The sequence below is a fragment of the Salvelinus alpinus genome, chromosome 28 (assembly GCF_045679555.1).
Source record: "Salvelinus alpinus chromosome 28, SLU_Salpinus.1, whole genome shotgun sequence".
Lineage (NCBI taxonomy): Eukaryota > Metazoa > Chordata > Actinopteri > Salmoniformes > Salmonidae > Salvelinus > Salvelinus alpinus.
The window spans coordinates 7,828,122-7,854,661 of NC_092113.1; the positions used below are offsets into that span (position 1 = coordinate 7,828,122).

At 44.1% G+C, this 26,540-nt stretch overlaps 1 protein-coding gene across 4 annotated transcripts in view; it reads left to right on the top strand.

Moving 5' to 3' along the window:
- The first annotated feature begins 10,797 nt into the window (after positions 1 to 10,797).
- LOC139557070 (butyrophilin subfamily 1 member A1-like) overlaps positions 10,798 to 26,540 on the top strand; it is a 49,861-nt gene continuing 34,118 nt past the window's right edge. Inside the window, exons 1-2 of one of the 4 annotated variants that reach the window (XM_071371406.1) lie at positions 16,981 to 17,263; positions 22,450 to 22,635. In XM_071371406.1, coding sequence (XP_071227507.1) covers positions 22,491 to 22,635 — 145 coding nt within the window. In that variant the 5' untranslated portion in view covers positions 16,981 to 17,263; positions 22,450 to 22,490. Of the gene's footprint in view, positions 10,903 to 16,980; positions 17,264 to 22,449; positions 22,636 to 26,540 lie in introns of those variants that run through there. The other 3 variants (XM_071371405.1, XM_071371407.1, XM_071371408.1) reach the window with 3 other exon arrangements.

The window sequence follows — 26,540 nt, forward strand, 5'->3', positions numbered from 1 at the left end:
AGCTGTTAACCAATTATGGCACCAGTACGCAACGCGGTTTTCGTTGTCTACCGTGACCAGGCGAGAAAAAAATCTTCCTAGCTATGGTAGGAAAAAGTTAGTGGCCTGAGTGGGGCCCTGAAAAATGTATTCCAGAAAATAAAAGAACAGTGGCAGCAAGAATTTAGACAGAAAGAGATCAGCAATGGGACAGGAAAGACCACTGAACCATTTGACTCTTATGGATCTTCAGAGTGATGTACTCAGGACACTTGATTTCAAGGACGTCATTGCAGATTTTGCTGCTCAGAAAACATTTCTTTGAAGGTAAGCCATTACACTTTCTGTAATAATGCACTGCATAGGCCTAATGCTCGCCCGCTGGAGAGGCTTTGTCCAGCTGGTGGTGCTGAAATGGCAGAGGCCGCGCTCCTGTTTTCTTTGCGATGGCTCGTGAACAGTTGCATCAACTGTCCCGTTGTCCTGAATCAATAGTGTGAGCATGCTGTGTATGCGTGCCATGCCCATGCCTAGGCCCTATTTCATTCATTTATTTCAAGAAGACATGCTTATAATCCCACGCCTTTATCACAGTCAACAACACACATACATTTTATAGTAAGAATATAATGCTATGAAACAGAAAATATTTATATTTAGGGGCTTAAAAAAAACAAAGCATAAGATTTGTTAATCCGGCTCTGTTTTCACCTGCAAAAGTGGTTGTTTTTGGCTTTATCTGCCTTCCGAATTAACATGCACCGCATTCGAAAATTATTTAGACCCCTTGACTTTTTCCAAATTTTTTACATTACAGCCTTATTCCCCCCTCATCAATCTACACACAATAACTCTTAATGACAAAGCAAAAACCGGCAATATATCTAAAAAAAAATTGGAAACATTAGTTACATAAGTATTCAGACCCTTTAGTCTCACAACTCAATCGCTGGTTGAAAACTGTTTTCTGCCCCTCCCAAAAGATAGAATTTGTAGATAATTGGCCCTCTTTCTGGGACTCACCCACAAACAGGACCAAGCCTGACCTGCTGAGGAGTGACGGACTCCATCCTAGCTGGAGGGGTGCTCTCATCTTATCTACCAACATAGACAGGGCTCTAACTCCTCTAGCTCCACAATGAAATAGGGTGCAGGCCAGGCAGCAGGCTGTTAGCCAGCCTGCCAGCTTAGTGGAGTCTGCCACTAGCATAGTCAATGTAGTCAGCTCAGCTATCCCCATTGAGACTGTGTCTGTGCCTCGACCTAGGTTGGGCAAAACTAAACATGGCGGTGTTCGCCTTAGCAATCTCACTAGGATAAAGACCTCCTCCATTCCTGCCATTATTGAAAGAGATCGTGATACCTCACATCTCAAAATAGGGCTACTTAATGTTAGATCCCTCACTTCAAAGGCAGTTATAGTCAATGAACTAATCACTGATCATAATCTTGATGTGATTGGCCTGACTGAAACCTGGCTTAAGCCTGATGAATTTACTGTGTTAAATGAGGCCTCACCTCCTGGTTACACTAGTGACCATATCCCCCGTGCATCCCGCAAAGGCGGAGGTGTTGCTAACATTTACGATAGCAAATTTCAATTTACAAAAAAAAAAAAGACGTTTTCGTCTTTTGAGCTTCTGGTCATGAAATCTATGCAGCCTACTCAATCACTTTTTATAGCTACTGTTTACAGGCCTCCTGGGCCATATACAGCGTTCCTTGGAAGAAACCTAGAGAGGATCCAGGCTATGAGGGGTGGCCAGTCCTCTTCTGGCTGTGCCGGGTGGAGATTATAACAGAACATGGCCAAGATGTTCAAATGTTCATAAATGACCAGCATGGTCAAATAATAATAATCACAGTAGTTATCGAGGGTGCAGCAAGTCAGCCCCCCAGGAGTAAATGTCAGTTGGCTTTTTTAGCACGTCCGGTGAACAGGTCAGGGTTCCGTAGCCGCAGGCAGAACAGTTGAAACTGGAGCAGCAGCACGACCAGGTGGACTGGGGACAGCAAGGAGTCATCAGGCCAGGTAGTCCTGAGGCATGGTCCTAGGGCTCAGGTCCCCGAGAGGAGAAAGAGAGAAAGAGAGAATTAGAGGGAGCATACTTAAATTCACACAGGAAACCGGATAAGACAGGAGAAATACTACAGATATAACAGACTGACCCTAGCCCTCCAACACATAAACTATTGCAACATAACTACTGGAGGCTGAGACAGGAGGGGTCAGGAGACACTGTTGCCCCATCCGATGATACCCCCGGACAGGGCCAAACAGGCAGGATATAACCCCACCCACTTTGCCAAAGCACAGCCCCCACACCACTAGGTGTCTACCCATCAATTCAAGATGGAACTTTATATAATTCACTGAATATACATAAAAATTCACCTGAGCTCCTTAAACTGGTCTTCCCTGGCTGTCTGACCCTGCTGGGACCCCTGTCATCATCATCAAAGGGCTGCATTCCTGCGGGATGCCTGTGGGTCCCGACAGAGACCATCGGCAATCGGCATTTTTCATGCTGCAGTCGGTCACACAGACGACTTTTGGACAAAAATATTTTTGTTGTCCCACATATTATTTTGAAACAGTCCTCATTCTGCTTTGTATGTGTTAGCCTACCTATTGTATTAAAAGCACATATTTTTCCGCATTATTCACACACTCGCTGCTTCAACTTCAGTAGCCTACCTCTCCTAGTTGGACGTGAGAGTTCAAGTGCGCCTTGTATGTGTGGTCTCATTGAAATAGAGTAGGTTGCCTGTTTACTACAGTGTCTGTAATAAATATTGATAATGAAAAGAAGTGGAGGGCGTGTGACTTTTCTGTCATCCGGCTTTATCCCATCCGCTCCAATCACATGACCAAAGAACTGGATCTCCGACTTCCGAAAGTGGCACTTGTCTTTGTTCAGCTTTAGTCCTGACTCTTTGACGGTCTGTAGCACTTCGCTCAGATTCCTGTCGTGTTCTTCCTTGTTTGCACCGTAGACCATCCATCACGACGAGTGAGCCCTCGTGTCCTCTCAGGAGCTTGCTGATCTCCCTCTGAAAGATCTCTGGCGCACTGGTTATTGCGCTGTTGCGCCTTCTTCACCACACTGTATGTGTGCGTAGACCATTTCAGTTTGTCGGTGATATGTACACCAAGGAACTTACAACTTTCCACGTTCTCCACTGCTGTCCCATTGATGTGGATAGGGGGGTGTTCCCTCTGCTGTTTCCTGAAGTCCACAATCATCTCTTTTGTTTTTACTGACATTGAGTGAGAGGTTATTTTCCTGACACCACACTCCGAGGGCCCTCACCTCCTCCCTGTAGGCTGTCTCGTCGTTGTTGGTAATAAAGCCTACCACTGTAGTGTCGTCTGCATGGCCATGCAGTCGTGGGTGAACAGGGAGTACAGGAGAGGGCTGAGAACGCACCCTTGTGGGGCCCCAGTGTTGAGGATCAGCGGAGTGGAGATGTTGTTTCCTACCTTCACCACCTGGGGTGGCCCGTCAGGAAGTCCAGGATCCAGTTGCACAGGGCGGGGTCGAGCCCCAGGGACTCAAGCTTAATGATGAGTTTGGATGGTACTATGGGGTTGAATGCTGAGCTGTAGTAAATGAACAGCATTCTTACATAGGTATTCCTCTTGTCCAGCTGGGATAGGGCAGTGTGTAGTGTGATGGCAATTGGAGTGGATCTAGGGTGACAGGTAAGGTGGAGGTGATATGATCCTTGACTAGTCCCTCAAAGCACTTCATGATGACAGAAGTGAGTTCTACGGGGCGATAGTCATTTAGTTTAGTTACCTTAGCTTTCTTGGGAACAGGAACAATGGTGGCCATCTTGAAGCATGTGGGGACAGCAGACTGGGATAGGGATTGATTGAATATGTCCGTAAACACACCAGCCAGCTGGTCTGCGCATGCTCTGAGGACGCGGCTAGGGATGCCGTATGGGCCGGCAGCCTTGCGAGGGTTAACACATTTAAATGTTTTACCCACGTCGGCCACAGAGGAGAGCCCACAGTCTTTGGTAGCGGGCCGTGTCGGTGGCACTGTATTGTCCTCAAAGCGCGCAAAGAAGCAGTTTAATTTGTCTGGGAGCAAGACGTCGTTGTCCGCGACGGGGCTGGTTTTCTTTTTGTAATCTGTGATTGTCTGTAGACCCCGCCACATAAGTCTCGTGTTTGAGCCGTTAAATTGCGATTCCACTTTGTCTCTATACTGACGCTTGTTTGATTACCTTACGGAGGGAATAACTACACTGTTTGTATTCAGCCATGTTTCCAGTTGCCTTGGCATAATTAAATGCGTGGTACGTGCTTTCACTTTTGCGCGAATGCTGCCATCAATCCACGGTTTCTGGTTATGGAAGATTTTAATAGTCACAGTGGGTACAACATCTCCTATACGCTTCCTTATAAACTCGCTCACCGAGTCAGCGTATACGTCAATGTTATTGTCTGAGGCTACCCGGAACATATCCTAGTCCACGTGATCGAAGCAATCTTGAAGCGTGGAATCCGATTGGTCAGACCAGCGTTGGATAGACCTTTTAGTTTCTGCCTATAGGAGGGGAGCAACAAGATGGAGTCATTGTCAGATTTGCTTGCCAAAAGGAGGGCGGGGAGGGCCTTGTATGCATCGCGGAAGTTAGAGTAGCAGTGGTTGAGTGTGTTACTCGCTTGTGTACTGCAATCGATATGATGATAGAATTTAGGTAGCCTTGTTCTCAGATTAGCTTTGTTGAAATCCCCAGTTGCAATAAATGCAGCCTTAGGATATATGGTTTCCAGTTTGCATAAAGTCCAGTGAAGTTCCTTCCTTGATGGCCATCTTGGTATCCGCTTGCGGGGGGATATACATGGCTGTGACGATAACCGAGGAGAGTTCTCTCATCTAATTTGATTGCAAGGAATTATAGGTCAGGTGAACAAAAGGACTTGAGTTCTTGTATGTTGTTACAATTAACCATGAGTCGTTAATCATGAAACATACACCCCCGCCCTTCTTACCAGAGAGATGTTTGTTCCTGTCGGCGCGATGCACTGAAAATCCCATTGGCTGTACGGACTCCGACATCATGTCCCCAGCTAGCCATGTCTCCGTGAAACAGAGTATGTTACAATCCCGGATATCTCTTTGGAAAGCAACTCTTGCCCTAATTTCGTTTACTTTGTTAACTAGGGACTGGACATTAGCGAGTAATATACTCGGAAGCAGTAGGTGGTGTGTGCGCATCCGAAGCCTCACTAGAAGACCGCTGCGGCATCATCTCCTCCGACAGCGTTGTTTTGGGTCAGCCTCTGGAATCAGTTCAAATGCCCTGGGAGGTGCAGACAAAGGATCTGCTTTGGAAAAGTTGTATTCCTGGCCGTAGTACTGGTTGTGCTGGTAAGTTGACGTCTCTCTGATATCGAACAGTTCTTCCCGGCTGTATGTAATAACACTTAAGGTTTTCTAGGCTAACAATGTAAGGAATAATACATACAAAAACAAAATACTTGTCACGCCCTGACCTTAGTTATCTATGTTTTCTGTATTATTTTGGTCAGGTCAGGGTGTGACGAGGGTGGGTATGCTTGTTTGTCCTGTCTAGGGTTTTTGTATGTCATGGGGTGTTTGTTAGTCTAAGCATATTGTAGGTCTATGGTGGCCTGAATTGGTTCCCAATCAGAGACAGCTGTTTATCGTTGTCTCTGATTGGGGATCCTATTTAGGTTGCCATTTACCATTTAGGTTTTGTGGGTTATTGTCTATATGTAGTTGCATGTCAGCATTTGTTGTTAAATAGCTTCACGTTCGTTTTGTTAGTTTGCTTAGTGTTTATTCGTTAATTAAAATAGAATGTATTCATATCACGCTGTGCCTTGGTCTACTCTAATCGACGAACGTGACAGAATAACCCACCAAACAAGGACCAAGCAGCGTGAAAAGGAGGAACAGCGCTTAATGGGAAAATGGACCTGGGAGGAAATATTGGATGGAGCAGGACCCTGGACCCTGGACGCCTCCTAAGGAGGAGATAGAGGCAGCGAAAGCGGAACGGCGACACTACGAGGAGAAATACCGGAGAATAGAGGAACGTCGACAATATGAAGGTACACGGCTAGCACGGAAGCCCGAGAGGCAGCCCCAAGATTTTTTGGGGGGTGGCACACGAGGAGATTGGCTGAGTCAGGTAGGAGACCTGAGTCAACTCCTCGTGCTTACCGTGGGGAGCGTGTAACTGGTCAGGCACCGTGTTATGCAGAGATGTGCACGGTGTCTCCAGTGCGCTATTCTAGCCCGGTGCGCTCTATTCCAGCTCCTCTCATTTGGCGGGCTAGAATGGGCATCCAGCCAGGACATATTGAGCCAGCTCTATGTTCTAGATCTCCAATGCGTCTCCACGGTCCCGTGTATCCTGTTCCTCCTCCCCGCACTTGCCCTGAGGTGCGTGTCCCCAGCCCGGTACCACCAGTTCCGGCACCACGCACCAGGCCTCCAGAGTCCAGTACGTCCTGTTCCTCCTCCCCGCACTCGCCCTGAGGTGCGTGTCCCCAGCCTGGTACCACCAGTTCCGGCACCACGCACCAGGCCTCCAGTGCGCCTCCAGGGTCCAGTACGCCCTGTTCCTGCTCCTCACACTTTCCCTGAGGTGCGTGTCCTCAGCCCGAGACCACCAGTTCCGGCACCACACACCAGGCCTACAGTGCGCCTCGGCAGTCCAGAACGTCCGGCGACGGTACCCAGTCCAGAGCGTCCGGCGACGGTACCCAGTCCAGAGCGTCCGGCGACGGTACCCAGTCCAGAGCGTCCGGCGACGGTACCCAGTCCAGAGCGTCCGGCGACGGTACCCAGTCTGGAACCTCCGGCGACAGTTCACAGTCTGGAACCTCCGGCGACAGTTCACAGTCCGGAACCTCCAACGGCGGGCCGCAGTCCGGAGCCTCCAGCGAAGGTCTCCGGTCCGGAGCCTCCAGCGACGGCCTCCAGTCCGGAGACTCCAGCGACGTTCTCTAGTCCGAAGCCTCCAGCGACGACCTCCAGTCCGGAGCCTCCAGCGACGAGGGTCCCCAGTCCGGGGCGCGCTACGAGGGTCCCCAGTCCGGGGCGAGGGTCCCCGCACCAGAGGCACCACCAAAGTGGGGGGAGCCAGAGGCGGAGGGGGGCTTACGTCCCGCACCAGAGCCGCCGCCGTAAAGGAGGCCCACCCGGACCCTCCCCTTTAGAGTCAGGTTTTGCGGCCGGAATCCACACCTTTGGGGGGGGGGGGGGGTACTGTCACGCCCTGGCCATAGAGAGGCTTTTATTCTCTATTTTAGTTAGGCCAGGGTTTGACTAGGGTGGGCATTCTAGTTTCTTTATTTCTATGTGTTCTATTTCTTTGTGTTTGGCCAGGTATGGTTCTCAATCAGAGGCAGCTGTCTATCGTTGTCTCTGATTGAGAACCATACTTAGGTAGCCCTTTTTTCCACCTGTCTTGGTGGGAAGATGACTTTGTTTAGGGCACATAGCCTTTAGCTTCACGGTTTGTTTTTGTAGTGTTTATTGTTTTGTTCGGCGTCATTTTTATTAATAAAAAGAAAATGTACGCTCACCACGCTGCACCTTGGTCCTCTTCTTTTCACAGCCGTGACAGGAATTATGTAGGGAAACTGACAGCTCAATAACGGTACATTGACATACTGACTAATACAACTCACATTGCACTGAAAAAACGTCAGAATATCAATCTTCAATCGTTTGGCCGATGGTTTCATTGTTTGATTCAGGTCTAGTTTTATTGATACAAAAATAATAGCTAATATAAGCCAACTTTTGGCCAGCTCTCTATCGGTACATCAACTGGCGAAAGCTTACCAAGTTCATTTACTTCTGAAACGTGACAAAACAAAGGCTACAAAACATGTCCATATAAACAACTGCTGTTAGATATTAATAATAGCCACCTCATATCGCTATCTGACAGATAACTAGAGGCTAGTGCTGACCTGGCTGTGGTAGCTACTCACTAGCGTAGCTTATTCATACACCTCAGTCGGGAGGGGATGAAACATTAGCGAACGTTACATGTCAGTTACAATATTAGCTCAACACTCCGAATAAACACAAGCTTCGTTTTTTTCTGTCAACTTAACCAACAGTTACCTTGCCAGATACACCACGTAACTAAAGGGTAGCCAGTTTCTATTCATTTTACAACTCGGTGAAAGAGCACAACAGGTACACTTAAGGATGCTCAACTCTCCCAGAAGCTTTTCCTTCCCACAGCCTGTCAGCCTACTCAGTGTCGCATGGTCCTAAATCCAGTCTGCTAAACACTCCAAACAGCCTACCCAACCGCATTTGTAGTTAATAAATCCAATGTGGAACGTGATAACTATAGTATCCTTAACTAGAATTGAAAAGGTAAATCCATTCTTCTCTAATTAAACACCGCTCCCTAACTTCTGAATTACACTTGTAACGTCGTCAATAGGCTACAGTAACCTATGCTTCATAGGGGAGGGACAGGTAGCTTACGCACACCAACTGGCCAAAATTTCCACCTGACAGGCAGAGCTGGAATAAGTTTTTGAGTGACTGAGTGAGGGCTTTGCATAGGCGCTTTGTTACGATTTTTGTGTTAATGGGGAAAAAATTGCCCCGAATGGAAAACAACGTTATTAACCAGCTCCCTGAACTGCTTCCAACCCTTGGCTGTAATGTGAGTTTCCAAGGGAAACCAGGATAGTTACTATCTTACAGTGTTGTCTTCTATACCACCTAAAGCAAGACTGATTCAAGACCAAGACCGAAGCAAATCGAGTCTGAGTCAAGACCGAGACCAGAATTTTTTTTCTGGGGAGATATATCTAGCTAGCAAAGTCAGCCATTGGCTAGGCCATCAGAAGCTAGAGAAAGGCATCTGCCATTCAACTGTATTAGTGTTAGGAGTGTGTATCGGAGGCGTGCAGGAGAGCAGAGTATAGTGAACAGGCGCACTCTTTATTCCGGTCAAAATGACAGCACAAAATGACATAAAATGTGCCCAAAACACAGAACATTGACAAAAAGTAATGTGCGTAACCATATCCACAATATCAAAATACACATAACACAAACAATCCTACACAAAGACATGATGGGGAACAGAGGAATAAATACATATGAATTGATTGGGGAATGAAATGCAGGTGTGCAGGGAACAAGACAAAACAAATGGATACATGAAAAATGGAGCAGCGATGGCTAGAAAGCCGGTGACGTCGACAGCCAAACACCGCCAGAACAAGGAGAGGAGCCGACTTCAGCGGAAGTTGTGACAATTAGGGCAAAGGTTTGGAGTGACAGTGGAATCAACCAATTACATTTTGACTAATTGAGTGGGAATGTTTTAAAAAAACGTATGGAAACTTCTCCCTTCTTGAATGCCAACAGGTCACTGCGCAGTGGCGAGCAGTAGTTTTCCCACGTCTAGCTAGCTAGCGTTTGTTGTCGGCTAGTTTGCAGCGGCTGCAGCAGGTTTTAAATCAAAAAGGATGTTGTTGCAAATTTGTTAACTTCTCCCCTTTCAAGAAGTTAAGTTTCAAATGATCGTCATCTGTAACGAGTGCGCTGAGAGTCGGGCAGCAAGTTCAGGGAGTGAGTGTTTTAATAAATAAAATAAACCATGACCACGAAACACAAACAACGCACAGACATGAAAACAGGGTCAATAACACCTGAGGAAAGAACCAAGGAGAGTGACAGATATAGGGAAGATAATCAAGGAGGTGATGGAGTCCAGGTGAGTGTCATGAGGTGCAGGTGCGCGAGACAATGGTGACAGGTGTGCAGGATAATCTGCCTTCATTCACTTTGAACTGGACTGTGTGTTTAAGGGCAGTTGCAACAGCGCGACTTTAGATCATTAGAACGCATTCGCCAAAAGCCACCTGAATGGATTTCTGCAGATATGTAAACACAATGGGAGTCCTCTTACATTTGGGAACTTTACAGTCCTATTGATCAAGGTAGGCTCTCTCTCCCTCTGTTATGCACATCAACAACCAAATCAACAACTAATGCTAGCCAAAGCAAGATGAGCTAAAATCTAACAAAGATAAAACCTCTGAAACTTTTTTAGCTACTTTGCCATCAAAATTGCACCGATGAACAAACGATGGGGAATTGTAGCCTCCTCGACCATTTGCAGTTTGCCTGCCAATGCATGCTTGTCCAAACCAAGCACCCAGGCTAACTGGAGAAAGTTGGCTAGCTTGCTACTTCCAGACACAAATAAGAGAACACCTCACTCTGACTATTTTACTCTGGTTAGGCTGTTTACATGTTATCTATAGCATTCTCGACTAACTATAACTTGTTTTTCCTATGTGTAGAGTATTATTTTATTCATCCCAGCTTGAGAAATTGTTTTATCACAGCATGCATCATCAATGACTTAAATCGGAGTAGATAGCCAGAGTGAATTTGCAAACTCAAGAGATATGCTAACTGTATAACAGTTGTTCTTGCTAGCTACATCTTTGGCCGTTGTAGGAAAGATGGATCGTTAAAACAATTGTAAAACAAGTGGGCCCTGGACATAACACAGGAGTCACAACATTGTGGTGAGGTGTGCTAAAGCACTGTGCAGAAAAGAAGAGGACTGGGGTTCTGTTAATGTGGACACTATACAAATATTTCCTACTGATTATGTGGTGTACTTAACTGCAGTATAGTATTATTACTATTCATGGGAGAATTCTTATTGTGGACGTTGGTGTTTTGAACTTGACCTTTACCCTCCTGTGATGTCATCACGCGGAGTCGGAAGAGGTTGCCTGGGCTTGCTAGCACTTCATGAACTCTTCATTTGGTTGTGTTGTGCTGCTTACGTTGAAACTGAAATGGAGGATTATTGGATGCGAGCGGCAGTCGGTTGGCCTCTCAATGGATGGGTGCTCTGTCTGTTCCTGATGTAACCGGTTCTGTACTGGTACCTTTCTGCGTTGTGTTCTGATGAGGTATAGGTGGAAGGGAAGGCTCTGGACACAATTCTGCCGGTTGTCTCTCTTTTGATGACTGCATGGAATGGATGCAAATGCAAGGCAAATGATATATGCTGCCGTCTGGACTCTCATACACAAGTATATTTGCCTCTCATCACGCTTTGAGCAAACTCACATCAACAAAAAATGCATATTATAAAATGTACATGTTCATATTTTCAAAAGACCCACATATCATTTTTATAAACGATGTACACCAAAACACTAATAATTTGCTAATAAGTGCTAAATATTTATTTGAGTGTACTATTGTATCATTGTACCCGAGGCATACTAATGAGGCAACAACGCCATTTTTTACATGGCCAGACATGTACAGTTACAAAATGAACGACAGCTAACTAGGCACATTAAACATGAAATACAAAAACGTCACATTTCACAACATACCTGCATGGAATGAATACAAATGCAAGGCAAATGTTAATGTTGCCGTCTTGACTCTTATACACAAGTATATTTGCCTTGCAAAATACAGTGCAGAATGCCCCTTGAGAAAATCAAAACTCACACTGTCTGTAGCTGAAAGAGACCCTCTCCCGCAACCAACGCTAATGGTAGCCGAGCAAGCCTTGCAAAGTTGCAATCAAAGTTATCCCCATTTACACTAATATATATATTCCAACAAACAGTAGTGCAACAACACTAAATCAATGACGATATCATTTTTTCTTGTCTTTTTGTGTGCCTTGGTGAACATTTGCAAACCTGTGCATTCAAAAGACCGGAGCATACATAAACACATAGCTAATTTCCCCCAAACATCGTACACCCCCTAACTTTGGACACTCTCTAGCGATTGAATGATTAAATCACCTCAATCTCAACATTTAAATAGATGTTTTGCGACTAAAGACGCCCTTCTAGCTAGCTGACCACCGATTTTTTATTGCAGTTTATGTAAGTTAAGTTAGGTTTTGAGAGTTTTCCAAAAAGTTATATACACTGCTCAAAAAAATAAAGGGAACACTTAAACAACACAATGTAACTCCAAGTCAATCACACTTCTGTGAAATCAAACTGTCCACTTAAGAAGCAACACTGATTGACAATAAATTTCACATGCTGTTGTGCAAATGGAATAGACAAAAGGTGGAAATTATAGGCAATTAGCAAGACACCCCCAATAAAGGAGTGGTTTTGCAGGTGGTGACCACAGACCACTTCTCAGTTCCTATGCTTCCTGGCTGATGTTTTGGTCACTTTTGAATGCTGGCGGTGCTTTCACTCTAGTGGTAGCATGAGACGGAGTCTACAACCCACACAAGTGGCTCAGGTAGTGCAGCTCATCCAGGATGGCACATCAATGCGAGCTGTGGCAAGAAGGTTTGCTGTGTCTGTCAGCGTAGTGTCCAGAGCATGGAGGCGCTACCAGGAGACAGGCCAGTACATCAGGAGACGTGGAGGAGGCCGTAGGAGGGCAACAACCCAGCAGCAGGACCGCTACCTCCGCCTTTGTGCAAGGAGGAGCAGGTGGAGCACTGCCAGAGCCCTGCAAAATGACCTTCAGCAGGCCACAAATGTGCATGTGTCTGCTCAAACGGTCAGAAACAGACTCCATGAGGGTGGTATGAGGGCCCGACGTCCACAGGTGGGGGTTGTGCTTACAGCCCAACACCGTGCAGGACGTTTGGCATTTGCCAGAGAACACCAAGATTGGCATATTCGCCACTGGCGCCCTGTGCTCTTCACAGATGAAAGCAGGTTCACACTGAGCACATGAGCACATGTGACAGACGTGACAGAGTCTGGAGACGCCGTGGAGAACGTTCTGCCGCCTGCAACATCCTCCAGCATGACCGGTTTGGCGGTGGGTCAGTCATGGTGTGGGGTGGCATTTCTTTGGGGGCCGCACAGCCCTCCATGTGCTCGCCAGAGGTAGCCTGACCGCCATTAGGTACCGAGATGAGATCCTCAGACCCCTTGTGAGACCATATGCTGGTGCGGTTGGCCCTGGGTTCCTCCTAATGCAAGACGATGCTAGACCTCATGTGGCTGGAGTGTGTCAGCAGTTCCTGCAAGAGGAAGGCATTGATGCTATGGACTGGCCCGCCCGTTCCCCAGACCTGAATCCAATTGAGCACATCTGGGACATCATGTCTCGCTCCATCCACCAAAGCCACGTTGCACCACAGACTGTCCAGGAGTTGGCGGATGCTTTAGTCCAGGTCTGGGAGGAGATCCCTCAGGAGACCATCCGCCACCTCATCAGGAGCATGCCCAGGCGTTGTAGGGAGGTCATACAGGCACGTGGGGGCCACACACACTACTGAGCCTCATTTTGACTTGTTTTAAGGACATTACATCAAAGTTGGATCAGCCTGTAGTGTGGTTTTCCACTTTAATTTTGAGTGTGACTCCAAATCCAGACCTCCATGGGTTGATAAATTTGATTTCCATTGATACTTTGTGTGATTTTGTTGTCAGCACATTCAACTATGTAAAGAAAAAAGTATTTAATAAGAATATTTCATTCATTCAGATCTAGGATGTGTTATTTTAGTGTTCCCTTTATTTTTTTGAGCAGTGTATGTATATATATATATATATACACACACATTTTGTGGGACATTGCTACGCAATGAAAGGTTGACAGGCAAGTCTTTTTTTTTTTACTGGAAGGCTAGACAACTAGTCAACTATCTAGTAAACACTTTGGATACGAGGTTGGGGTCTCTTTTTTGAACAAAATTAAACGGATATGTCTTGTAATTGAACAAAATAGTAAGGCCAATAACTGGGGACCGTATGCCATTAATTCATCGCTTATCAAAAAGCTGATAGTAGTAGTATTTCCATTGAAATGTCAAACATGCTAATTGCTAACCCGTTAGCTAACATTTTTACAACACCAATAATGACAAAACATTAATGGCTTGAACACAAGATAACACGGTTGAAGGTAATATATTTTTTAAACGCTGTTGAATATGCCGATAATACGGGGTGCTACGCAACCTATCCTCATCACGCTTTGAGCAAACTGAGGAGTAAAAGCATGGCTCCCGTTGATGACATCACAACATCAACACAATTTAGAAAATAAATACAATAAAATAGTTAACTCTTGAATGTAGTGTAATGCATCTCAAAATAACAGAGTACTTGTCAAAGGAAAGAAAATATTGAATGCGATGCATTGCTTGTCAGGAATGGAGTGGGGGGCAGGTAGAATGGTGTACTCCCTGTTCACTCATGACTGCATGGCCAGGCACGACTCCAACACCATCAAGTTTGCCGATGACACGACAGTGGTAGACAACGATGAAACATCCGATAGGGAGGTCAGAGACCTGGCCGTGTGGTGCCAGGACAACGTGATCAAGACAAATGAGATGGTTGTGGACTACAGGAAAAGGATGACCGAGCACGCCCCCATTCTCATCGACGGGGCTGTAGTGGAGCAGGTTGAGAGCTTCAAGTTCCTTGGTGTCCACATCATCAACAAACTAACATAGTGTGTTTGGACCAAGACAGTCGTGAAGAGGGCATGACAAAGCCTATTCCTCCTCAGGAGACTGAAAATATTTGGTATGGGTCCTCAGATCCTCAAAAGATTCTACAGCTGCACCTTCGAGAGCATCCTGACTGGTTGCATCACTGCCTGGTATGGCAACTGCTCGGCCTCCGACCGCAAGGCACTACAGAGGGTAGTGCGTACGGCCCAGTACATCTCTGTGACCAAGCTTCCTGCCAATCAGGACCTCTATACCAGGCAGTGTCAGAGGAAGGCCCTAAAAAATTGTCAGACTCCCGCCACCCTAGTCATAGACTGTTCTCTCTGCTACGGCACGGCAAACGGTACCGGAGCGCCAAGTCTAGGTCCAAAAGGCTTCTTAACAGCTTCTATCCCCAAGCCACAAGACTCCTGAACAGCAATCAAAGGGCTACCCAGACCCCTCTTTTCTGCTGCTGCTACTCTCTGTTTATTATCTATGCATAGTCACTTCTAACTCTACATGTACATATTACCTCGACTAACCAGTGCCCCCGCACATTGACTCTGTACCGGTACCCCCTGTATATAGCCTCGCTATTGTTATTTTACTGCTGCTGTTGAATTATTTGTTACTTTTATTTTTAAAATATATTTTTAACACTTATTTTTCTTAACTGCATTGTTGGTTAAGGGCTTGTAAGTAAGCCTTTCACTGTAAGGTCTACACCTGTTGTATTCTGCGCATGAGTTGTAAGTGAACATTAAAGAACGCAACACTAGGCTTTCCTGAATATATTCACAGATGGATATAAGGACCCTAAAACAGGGAGGACAGGAGCAGCTTTTAGTGTTCCTGAGTTTAAGGTGGCAGTGACAAAAAGAGCCACGGATCATTTATCTGTTTACACAATGGAGTTGTTGGCCATACTATTGGCTGCAGAGTGAGTGGAGGAGGTGAGGCCTGACAGGGTAGTTTGATGAGCTTAAATTAATGTGTGTCTCAGAGCAGACAGGATGTATTGTATGAGGTTTTACAGTGTTTGTATAGGGTGAAAAAGATGGGGGTATTTGTGACATTCCTCTGGGTACCAGCTCATGTTGGTAGATAGAGGGGAATGTAGTAGAGGGGAATGCGGAAGTTGATATTATTGCCAAGCAGGCTCTTAAACATCCTAATGTTGAGATGGAATTGGCCATCAGTAAAGCAGAAGCCAAGGAATGAATAAGAACAGTGGTTAAAAATAATTGGCAAGAGTTGTGGAGCAGGGAGAGTAAGTGAAGACACCTGTATAAGATCCAGGAAAGGGAGGTCCTCAGGCCGAGAAGGGAGGGAGGGACTGGGACACACATTGAAAGTGGTGGGGAAACATCTGACTGGGAGGTGTGATCATTGTCAGGAGGAGATGGAGACAGTGGAATATGTTCTATTTCAGTGCCAGAAATATGTGAGAGAAAGGGATTTAGATTTGAGGAGTAATGGGGTTGAAGAGCCAGGATTAAGTGAACTTTTGGGGAAATCTTCAGGGGATTTAGTATTTACTTTTGTATTTAATTTCCTTAGGGAGATGAGATTATGAGATTATCAGGATTTAGATTTTCACTGTCTCTGGTCCACACTCCAGTCCAGTTGGTGGCGGTAATGCACCTTAAGGTGGTTGCCAACCGCCATATAAAATCTATAGGAGGGGTAGGACGAAAAAGACTAAACCACCTAAAAACGCTGTGCGGAAGAAAATATGGAGCCTCACCTCAGACAGTGCTGAAAGTCTACATCAGCTACATCCGATCCCTCTTTGAATACGCCCTACCAGCCTGGATAACAGCTTCACCGCAGCAGATGAATCGGCTACAGATAGTCCAAAACATGGCAATAAAAATGGCTTACAGACTACCAAGATACATCAGCAATCACTACGCTAACAGCATATCTGGACTGACATCAATCAACAACAGACAGACAATCATTGGTCAGAAGTTCATCAACAGAGCCACTCACAACCCATCATTGAAGGAAGCCGTGGGACAGGCCAAATGGACCACAGATACACCCATGTCCATAATGCTGAAACTGACCTAGAAGAAGGGGAAAAAAGAAAACAAAACCAAAAAAAATAATAAACAGAAAAATACAAACAAAAAAATACTAAAAATACAAAATTCTCAAAAAAATATAATCAATCGTGTGTGTATGAAAATGTGTAGATATATGTGAATGCACTCCTTAGCGCCCCCACCCCTCTCCCCCTGCACAGTTGTGAGCTATACTTTTAAGGAAGTTTTTATCTTTTTATTTTTAATTTTAATTTTTTCTATTTTTTTATTCTCTATTTTTTCAAGCCGGGAAAATAAATGGGCGAAACTAATCGACACCCATTCTGATAACAATCTTAGGGCATCTAGCCCCGGGGGATGCCTTGCTTGACCATACCCTCCTTCCCTGCTCCTGGCCTGCCCTGCCTCTTCCACCAATCCAATTGTTTCTTATGGACAGAAAAGAGCAGAAGCTCTGAGCTGTCCCATCAGGTCCATTGTCTACTACTAGGTGACAGCGTGCCCAGTGTTGACAATTTAGCGACTCAGTCAGACCCGTCTAGCGAGACATTTTCAAAAAAGCGACTAGCGACAAATCTAGCGACTTTTTTTTGTGTTATTGGAGACTTTGACGTGAAAGCATCTTTAGAATACCCTCGTTGCACATTCCACGCTCGAACGTTTCATCCTGTTGGAAGACCAAAGTATTGTGAGTATTTTGGCTGACCGTTTTGCTACCACCGGAAGCTTCGTGAAGATTGGCCATTTAGTTTTTCTAAGGACCCAGAAAAACTATTCAAGTAAGTAAATCTATTTAGAAAATGATGATTTAAAAGTATCATTAGCTAGCTTCCTACAGAAACGGAGTGTGCAGGCTAACTCAAATGAGCTGCGAACGTAATGTTAGCTAGCGAGGATTAGCTAGCAAGATGGCGGTCAGTGCAGGTAATGTGTTTTGGTAGCTGAAGAAACTATTGGATTTCCTTACCCAAATATGAACATTTGGTCATAAAACCCCGTTTGAATATGGTTTAGTTTGTTTACCAAAGTAATTGATTACTTTCTGCAAGTTATTCACCTCTAAAACTAAGTTTGATGTGTCAATGCAAATAGTCTGTGTGGCCATTTTATTAATTCCTCAGCAGTATTATGGCTTGGGGGTAGAATCTGTTAAGCAGCCTTTTGGACCTAGACTTGGCGCTCCGGTACCGCTTGCCGTGCGGTAGCAGAGAGAACAGTCAATGACTTGAGTGACTGGAGTCTTTGACAATTTTGTGTCTTCCTCTGACCGCCTAGTATATACAGTGCCTAAGGAAAGTATTCAGACCCCTTGACATTTCCACATTTTAAGTTGTTTGAAAATGTATTAAATAGTTATTTTTCCCTCATCAATGACAAATCAAAAACAAGTTTTTAGACATTTTTTGCAAATGTATTTTTTTTTTTTTTTAAATACTCACATTTACATAAGTATTCCAACCCTTTACTCAGTATTTTGTTGAAGCACCTTTTGGCAGTGATTACAACATTGAGTCTTCTTGGGTAGGATCATACAAGCTCGGCATATCTGTATTTGGGGAGTTTCTCCCATTCTTCCCTGTAGATCCTGTCAAGCTCTGTCAGGTTGGATGGGGACCGTTGCTGCCTAGCTATTTCAGGTCTCTCCAGAGATGTTCGTTCGAGTCCTGGCTCTGGCTGGGCCCCGCAAGGACATTCAGAGACTTGTCCCGAACCCACTCCTGCGTTGTCTTGGCTGTGTGCTTTGTGTCGTTGTCCTGTTGGAAGGTGAACATTCACCCCAGTCTGAGGTACTGCTCTGGAGCTGGTTTTCATCAAGGATCTTTCTGTGTTTTGCGCCGTTCATCTTTCCCTCGACCCGCCTCGCTACTGTTATTTTTCACTGTCTTTTTTACTGTTTTTATTTCTTTACTTATCTATTGTTCACCTAATACCTTTTATCTTTTGTACTTGAAAATTGCACTGTTGGGTAGAGCCTGTAAGTAAGCATTTCACTGTAAGGTCTACCTGTTGTATTTGGCGCACGTGACAAATAAACTTTGATTTGATCCTTATTCTGAGGATTGGCCTCCATCTGGCCACTCTACCATAAAGCCTTGATTGGTGGAGTGCTGCGGAGATGGTTGTCCTTCTGGAAGGTTCTCCCATCTCCATAAGAGGAACACTAGAGCTCTGTCAGTGACCATCGGATTCTTTCTTGGTGACCACCTCGACCAAGGCCCTTCTCCCCCAATTGCTCCGTTTGGCTGGGTGGCCAGCTCTAGGAACAGTCTTGGTGGTTCCAAACAATTTCCATTTAAGAATGATGGAGGCCACTGTGTTCTTGGGGGACCTTCAATGCTTCAGGACATTTTTGAATCCGTTCATGGAAACATGGTCGTTCGTGAATCACGTTGCGCTGTTGCACAAAATGTTCATTCAGATTTTTGATCACTACATCATAGTCGAACTCATCATTAAAGTAATCAAAGGAGAATGCATTGTAGAAAATGCATCTTTCCCCATTGCATGAAGTAGTGAATTCACCTGCACCACACCGGTCTCCTTAACCAGTTTCGATGCCACTCAAAAACGGGAAAAATGTTGTCCCCAGATCGGCCATGCCGACGGCTGCGAGAAATCGAACAGTTCTCGTGGGTTAAATGTTGACATTTCCCGCACTAATTTTCGGCGTGTGAGTTATTTAATTCTGAAACCATGTCATGATGGAGACCAGGCAGTGAATTATCCGGTTTAGTTATGTTTAATAACTCTTAAAACAGACAATTAACATGCAGTCCTGCAAGCTACTATCTGCTAGTCCTCATTGCTAGGTTAGTCATATGCAGTTATGACGATGGCAGGTGTTAACAAATCAATTACTGAGATATTTTTCAGACATCACTACACCACTCATAAAAGGTAGGCTATAACAATAGTTCAAGAGAAAGTATAAGTCTCTCCATCACTGCTCTCTTCAAACTACATCTAGCATATTGGCTGATATAGGCCAGTAATACAATGTGTGAATCTCTGGTAATTTTTGCACATAGGGTGCAAAATTGCTGGTACCATGGCTGGCAAGTGAGATGTGTCACATACGCCTAAAATAACATTGGGGGACTGCGGTTGGGTATGGGACCAGTTCTTGCGGTAGCGGGTGGGAGTCAGACAGAATGCCAGCGGTAGCTGGCGGGAGCGGGAATCTCACGTAGACCTCTATTGTGCACCATGATAGTGAAGCCTGTAACGTTAGAGCTGTTTATTACTGTGTCAGTGTGAAAAGTAGGGAATTAGCTAGGGAAACTGACAGCTCAATAACCATATATTGACATACTGACTAATACAACTCACATTGCACAGAAAAAACGTAAGAATATCAATCTTCAATCATTTGGCCGATGGTTTCATTGTTTGATTCAGGTCTAGTTTTATTGATGCAAAAATAATAGCCAATGTAAGACAACTTTTGGCAAGCTCTCTATCGGTACATCAACTGGCGAAAGCTTGCCAGGTTCATTTACTTCTGAAACGTGACAAAACAAAGGCTACAAAACATGTCCATACAAACAACTGCTGTCAGATAGTAATAATATCCACCTCATATTGCTATCTGACAGATAACTAGAGGTTAGCACTGACCTGGCTGTGGTAGCTACTCACTAGCGTAGCTTATTCATTCATGTCAGTCGGGAGGGGATGAAACATTAGCTAACGTTACATGTCAGTTACAATATTAGCTCAGCACTGCGAATAAACACTTTATTTTTTTTATGTGTACTTAAACAACAGTTACCACGCAACTAAAGGGTAGCCAGTTTCTATTCATTTTACAACTCGGTGAAAGAGCACAACAGGTACACTTCCCAGAACGGCAAATACCGTTATTAACCTTGTTCCCTTGTTTTTAAAATAAGATCACGTTCATTTCTGGTGTTCTGTTCCCTGAACCGGTTCTAAACCTTAGCTGTAATGTGAGTTTGCAAGGGAAACCAGGATAGTTACTATCTTAGTGTTGTCTTCGAGACCTCCTAACGCAAGACTGATTCAAGACCGGAGGGGGGGCGAGACCTAGTCAAGACCGGGAGGGGGACAAGGGGTTTGAGTCTGAGTCAAGATCGAGACCAGAATTCTTTTCTGGGGAGATAAATCTAGCCAGCAAAGTCAGCCATTGGTTAGGCCATCAGAAGCTAGATAAAGGCGTCTGCCATTCAACTGTATGGGGGCAAAGGTTTGGAGTGACAGTGGAATCAACCAATCACATCTTGACTTATTGAGTGAAGGTTTTTACAAAAACGTATGGAAACTTCTCCCTTGAATGGCAACAGGTCACTGCGCAGTGGCGAGCAGTAGTTTTCCCACGTCTAGCTAGCTAGCTTTTGTTGTCGGCTAGTTTGCTGCGGCTGCAGCAGGTGTTATCAATAAGGATGATGTTGCTAATTTGTTAGCTTCTCCACTTTCAACTATAAGTTAAGTTTCAAATGATCGTCATCTGGTGAGTGGAACTGTGTTTTTTTTATTGCAGCGTGTTTGCTGTTCTCTTTTGAAAATAACGTGTGTGTGTGATATTGTTGGATTTAAAGAGGAACTGACAGCATTTTAACAACATGTAATCTTATAAAAATCTGTTCAGCTGACAAGCGACAACTTGAAAATGACCATATCTAAGTGTTCATAAATTCTTAGAATGTTTGGGAATAAGGTTTACTAAGGAATTTGAAAATTATACAGCAATATAGGTTGGGATAACGGCCGGGTGTTTGACAATTTAATAGACACTGCAGGAAATAAAAACATCTGTCTTGTCCAGGACCAGAGTCTACACAGACCGGTGCGCTATAGCCAATCAGAGCGACAGTAGACCTATATACAACAAACAAGCCATTTGCTACAGGGCCTGCCATCACTCACTTTGAACTGGACTGTGTTTACAGGCAGTTGCAACAGCGCGACTTTAGATCATTAGAACGCATTCGCCAAAAACCACAAAATACACCTGAATGGATTTCTGCAGATATGTAAACACAATGGGAGTCCTCTTACATTTGGGAACTTTACAGTCCTATTGATCAAGGTAGGCTCTCTCTCCCTCAGTTATGCACATCAACAAATAATGCTAGCCAAAGCAAGATGAGCTAAAATCGAACGAAGGAACATTAGATAAAACCTCAATTTTTTTCAGTTAGTTGGCCGTCAAAATTGCACCGATAAACAAACGATGGGGAATTGTAGCCTCCTCGTCCTTCTGCAGCTTGCCTGCCAATGCATGCTTGTCCAAACCAAGCACCCAAGCTAACTGGCAAAAGTTGGCTGGCTTGCTAGCTAGCTACTTCCAGACACAAATAAGAGAATACCTCATTCTGTTTACATGTTATCTAGAGCGTTCTCGACTAACTATAACTTGTTTTGCCTATGTGTAGAGTATTACTTTCTTCATCAACTTGGGAAATTGTTTTATCACAGCATGCATCATCAATGACTTACAATGATAGAACACGCAACAATGACCAACACATGATAAAAACAAAAACGCTTTGCCACCTGTCATATTCAGCAGGTGTTGCGGTTCGTAAATTCATCAGTTGTTCTGCGCTCTGGCACACTGATAAGAGTGCTCTGAAATCGGAGTAGATAGCCAGAGTGAATTTGCGAACTCAAGAGATATATGCTAACTGTATAACAGTTGTTCAAGTTCTTGCTAGCTACATCTTCGGCCGTTGGAAAGATGAAAGATGGATCGTTAAAACAATTGTAAAACAAGCGGGCCCTGGACATAACACAGGAGTCAAAACATTGTGGTGAAGTGTGCTAAAGCACTGTGCAGAAAAGAAGAGGACTGGGGTTCTGTTAATGTGGACACTATACAAATAATTCCTACTGAATATGTGGTGTACTTAACTGCAGTATAGTATTATTACTATTCATGGGAGAATTCTTATTATGGATGTTGGTGTGTTGACCTTTACTCTTCTTTGATGTCATCACCCAGAGTCGGAGTCGGAAGAGGTTGCCTGGGCTTGCTAGCACTTCATGAACTCTTCATTTGGTTGTGCTGCCTACGCTGAAATAGAAATGATTTATCGGATGCAAGCGGCAGTCAGACGGCCTCGCAAAGGATGGGTGCTCTGTCTGTTCCTGGCACTCCATTTGGCTGTCTCCAAGGCGGATAATAAAGGTAGGTCTGAAGCCTTACATTTTTTTTTACAAACACCACAGTACTGTCTGACATTATAGCCGGAGAACGTTTAAACAAGTAATGAAATTAGGTCAGCATTTACACTAGTGCCCTTAAGGCTGGTTTACAGTCCGTGTATCAATATATCTGTAGAATAGCCTACATGCACATTCCACTTTCGAACGTTCCATGTTGGAAAACCAAAGTCTGTCTGTTGGAAGTAATCCAATCGTCAACGTCGCTGACTGCGTTTTGCTACCACTGGAAACTTCGGGAATATTGTCCATTATTTCGTTTTTCTAAGGACCCAGAAAACAGATGAAGTGGGAGAACCTATTCAAGTATTGGGACCATATCTTTCGCTATGTAATAGGTCACTGCATCCGTTATCTCCTTCCACCTCACTTGTCATAAGGAATTACGTTTGAAAAGGATGCGGCTATGGTAGTTTGTCTTTTAGCAGATGTTTTGGAAATCAGGCGACTGGAATCGGCATTGCGTAGTCTCACTAATTCTTCCCATTCCACTGTGTGTTTCAGTTGCAGGTGATGGAAGAGGTTGGTTGTGCTGCTGCTTTTCGTAGCGATTGTCTTTCGACACATTTTGCACAGGACATTCGTTTGCTGAACATCAGACCTCTTAAAGCCGAACCACTTCCATATTACTGAAAAAATATTGATGCCCTTTTTGGGGATGATTTCATCCTTACGAGAGGCTGAGCTGGCTCCCTCACTTTCCATTTTGGTGGAACTCTTACCGCCGCTACACTTCTCCGGGGTGGTTACAATTTGTGAAAGGCTGTCTAGGGTTGTAATTGGTGGATAACCTCTGTGCACATGTTGTCACACAATTGGGACATGATTGGACATTGGGCTGACAGAGAAGAGACTGTGAGATGCTGCATTTGTAAAATGTTACAACATTACAACAACAGAACCTAATTTACAACAACAGAACCTCGATTCTTACGATACAGGCATTTTCCATATCGCGATATATCAAACTCGAATATATCGGGAAAAAACTTGATATATTGACCTAGCTGTGGCGGTCACAACATTTCGTCAGCCGGTGGTTGTCAAGCAAATAACTGTCGGGCTCACAGTAATTGACCGTTAGTTAAGGCATGAGCACTGCTTTTGTTTTTTGCGCTGTACGTGCAACATCAGTAACTCATTCACAATTTGACAAGCACTTGATAATGTCTAGAATTTCACGGTGGCATCCCCTTTGTGTGGCCATAATGCACCCTAAAAATCCATGCCTTTTGCACCCTTCTCCCCGAGTGCTGCACGCTCCATCACATGATCAGGTCTTTCTCACAGGCTACAAGTGACATTAACAGACGTAACATATCAGAACTTTTAGCTTAAAATGTTGATGATAAACTATTTCTTAGGCTATAAGTGCAGATCTTCCATTAGCGGAAAAGACCTTTATCAAAAGTGACCGCAAATGCAATTATGCATGTAATGCTTTTATTACGAAGTTGCATTTTTATGGTGAAAATGATTTTACCCAAACTTGAAACTCACGCGCTGCTTATGTATGCCAGTTAGGCGCTACACCCCTGTAAAGTGGATTAATGTGGTTCATTTTAAGAAGTTATTTGGCCACTAGTTGCGATACAAACCTTTTAAAAACATGTAGGCCTATGGGCTAAGCTGCATGAGGTGTGCGACCTATAAATTGAAAAAGTTGCCAAAAAAAGGCATTGTTTCTTATGCTTTGCATCATTCACAAGTGTAAATATATAATTCATAAGTGGTAGGCTAATATTGTCACCCATCAGACTATTCATGATTTAGTCTTGTCTTTACATATACTAAATAATATGTGTGAAGTTTGTTTTGATTTAGAATGGACCATTATCATGCACCTGTCTCGAAACAGGGGCAGTTGGAAAAATACATGTCGTCTATGCACTTAAATAGTGAATAGAGGATGCTTTTTCCCGTGGTTTATTTTCATGCCAGCCAGGTAGGCTATACTCCTGTTGTAAATATAAGCAATGTGCTTAATATTAGGAAAGTTGAGAAATAAATATAGTAGGCCTAGCCTATAGAAAGCTGATCCTTTTTAAGTCTTCACTCTGTTTTCTTGCGCAATTCCATAGCCTATTGAAATGTTGCGCAACATGTCCTCAAGTGTTTGATTAGTTATTCTAATATATTTGCATTGATGTCAGTGATTAGAGGGACAATAGAGTGCTGAGTACGAGGCAGTTAGCACATTTGGGAAGGTTACTACCATCAGCAGTCAGAGCTTGGAGAAGCCCAGTTACCGTGACTAAACGGTCATGTGGAATTTGACTGCCTTCATGACTTGTGACCGCCGGTGTGGCAGTAATACGGTCACCGCAACAGCCCTATGAGAGGGCAACATTTGTGAATTGGACATCCACAGGGAAATTGGCAAGGGCTGGGGGGGGGGGGGGAATAACGCGTTTGGACTGCAGCCATGTATTTTGTAAGAGAAATGCCATGGTGGCCGCGGTGCAATTTAGAAGTAGCCCAAAAAACCCGCCACGTCATTTTCAAAATAGCCCAATTTGGTGAGAGAACCACTAACATGGCAACACTGTATTTTACAATTTGTAGCGGATTAGGAGAATTTACGCAGCAGGTTAGGGTAAGATTAGGAAAAGAGTTGAGGTTAAATAAAATGCACACAAAAAAATTTGACGTTTGATTTGACAAAAGCTGGATCCCTTTTTAGCCAGGACCCCTTTTCGATATAGATTACATGGTTGCATTCAAGACAAGATACTTTTATTGATTGGTTGTCAGTGTCAGAGTAGGCCTATTCTGCTGATGTCATATAAAGTCTAGTAGAATTGCATGAAATGTTTAACAAAGGCCACATTTTACCCATGCAAAGGAAAAAAACTACGATATAGCCTATAATCCTATGCCACTACGCACTTATTAATAGCCAAAATTATCGCTATGCAATCTACTCAACACATTAGGAATATTAGGCTTACATTAGTTTGCAAATGTGATGGAGGCATGCAATCCTTTGTTATAAAGGTGCATTTTTATGATAGCTTCGCCAAAACTTGAAACTCACCCGACACATGCTAATAGCAAGGATATAAGCTATCTAGCAAGCTAGTTTTGGCTAATTTACTGTAGTGCTGTTAACACCGGGTTAGCGTAACAGCTAAACTCGAAATTGATCAGACTTGACCTACCATACCAGTGATGAAATGATCGTAGCAAACCCTGTACTGACAACTGTCTGGTTCAGGTCTTGACGGGCAAAAAGGTTTCTTCGCTTTTCTGACTGTTGTTGAGTCTTATTTCATTGGTATCACCAATGGTATTTCATGATTGCGGGGAATCTGTGAATATATTTTTCCCCTGTTGTCTTTCCTGCCTTGTTAGAGCAGCCAAATTGTTCACAGAAAATGATTGTGGTGATGAAACAACTAGTTGTAGGCACTGTATCATGCAGTTTGGGGTAGCCACTCGGGTGTTGATGTCGGAAGAATTAATGCGATGGTCTTCCAACATGGCCGCCAGGAGGTGTCGTACGTCAACTGCAAGCCCTCTATGGGGGAGCCGTTTCCGGTGCATTGCCAACAGGGAGGATATCTTGTTAAATATGGATCATATTCTTTAAAATTACTAAATTACATTCACAGAATGTAAAAGCTACAGCAATGCACTTGTGAGGAAAACTAGAAAATGTATTTCAACCAGTGTATAAACCCTGGATGACTGGGGGGGAAAATAGATTTTGGAAGCTATAGAAATTAATTAATACATTCGTTTGACACATTTATTCTATTATAGAAACTTTAATGCATACTTTTGAATTATATTACGTGAGCTAAACATAAAAAACGTATGTTTTTGTACTAATGTTACTGTCTCCATTACAACAACAAAAATACTTAA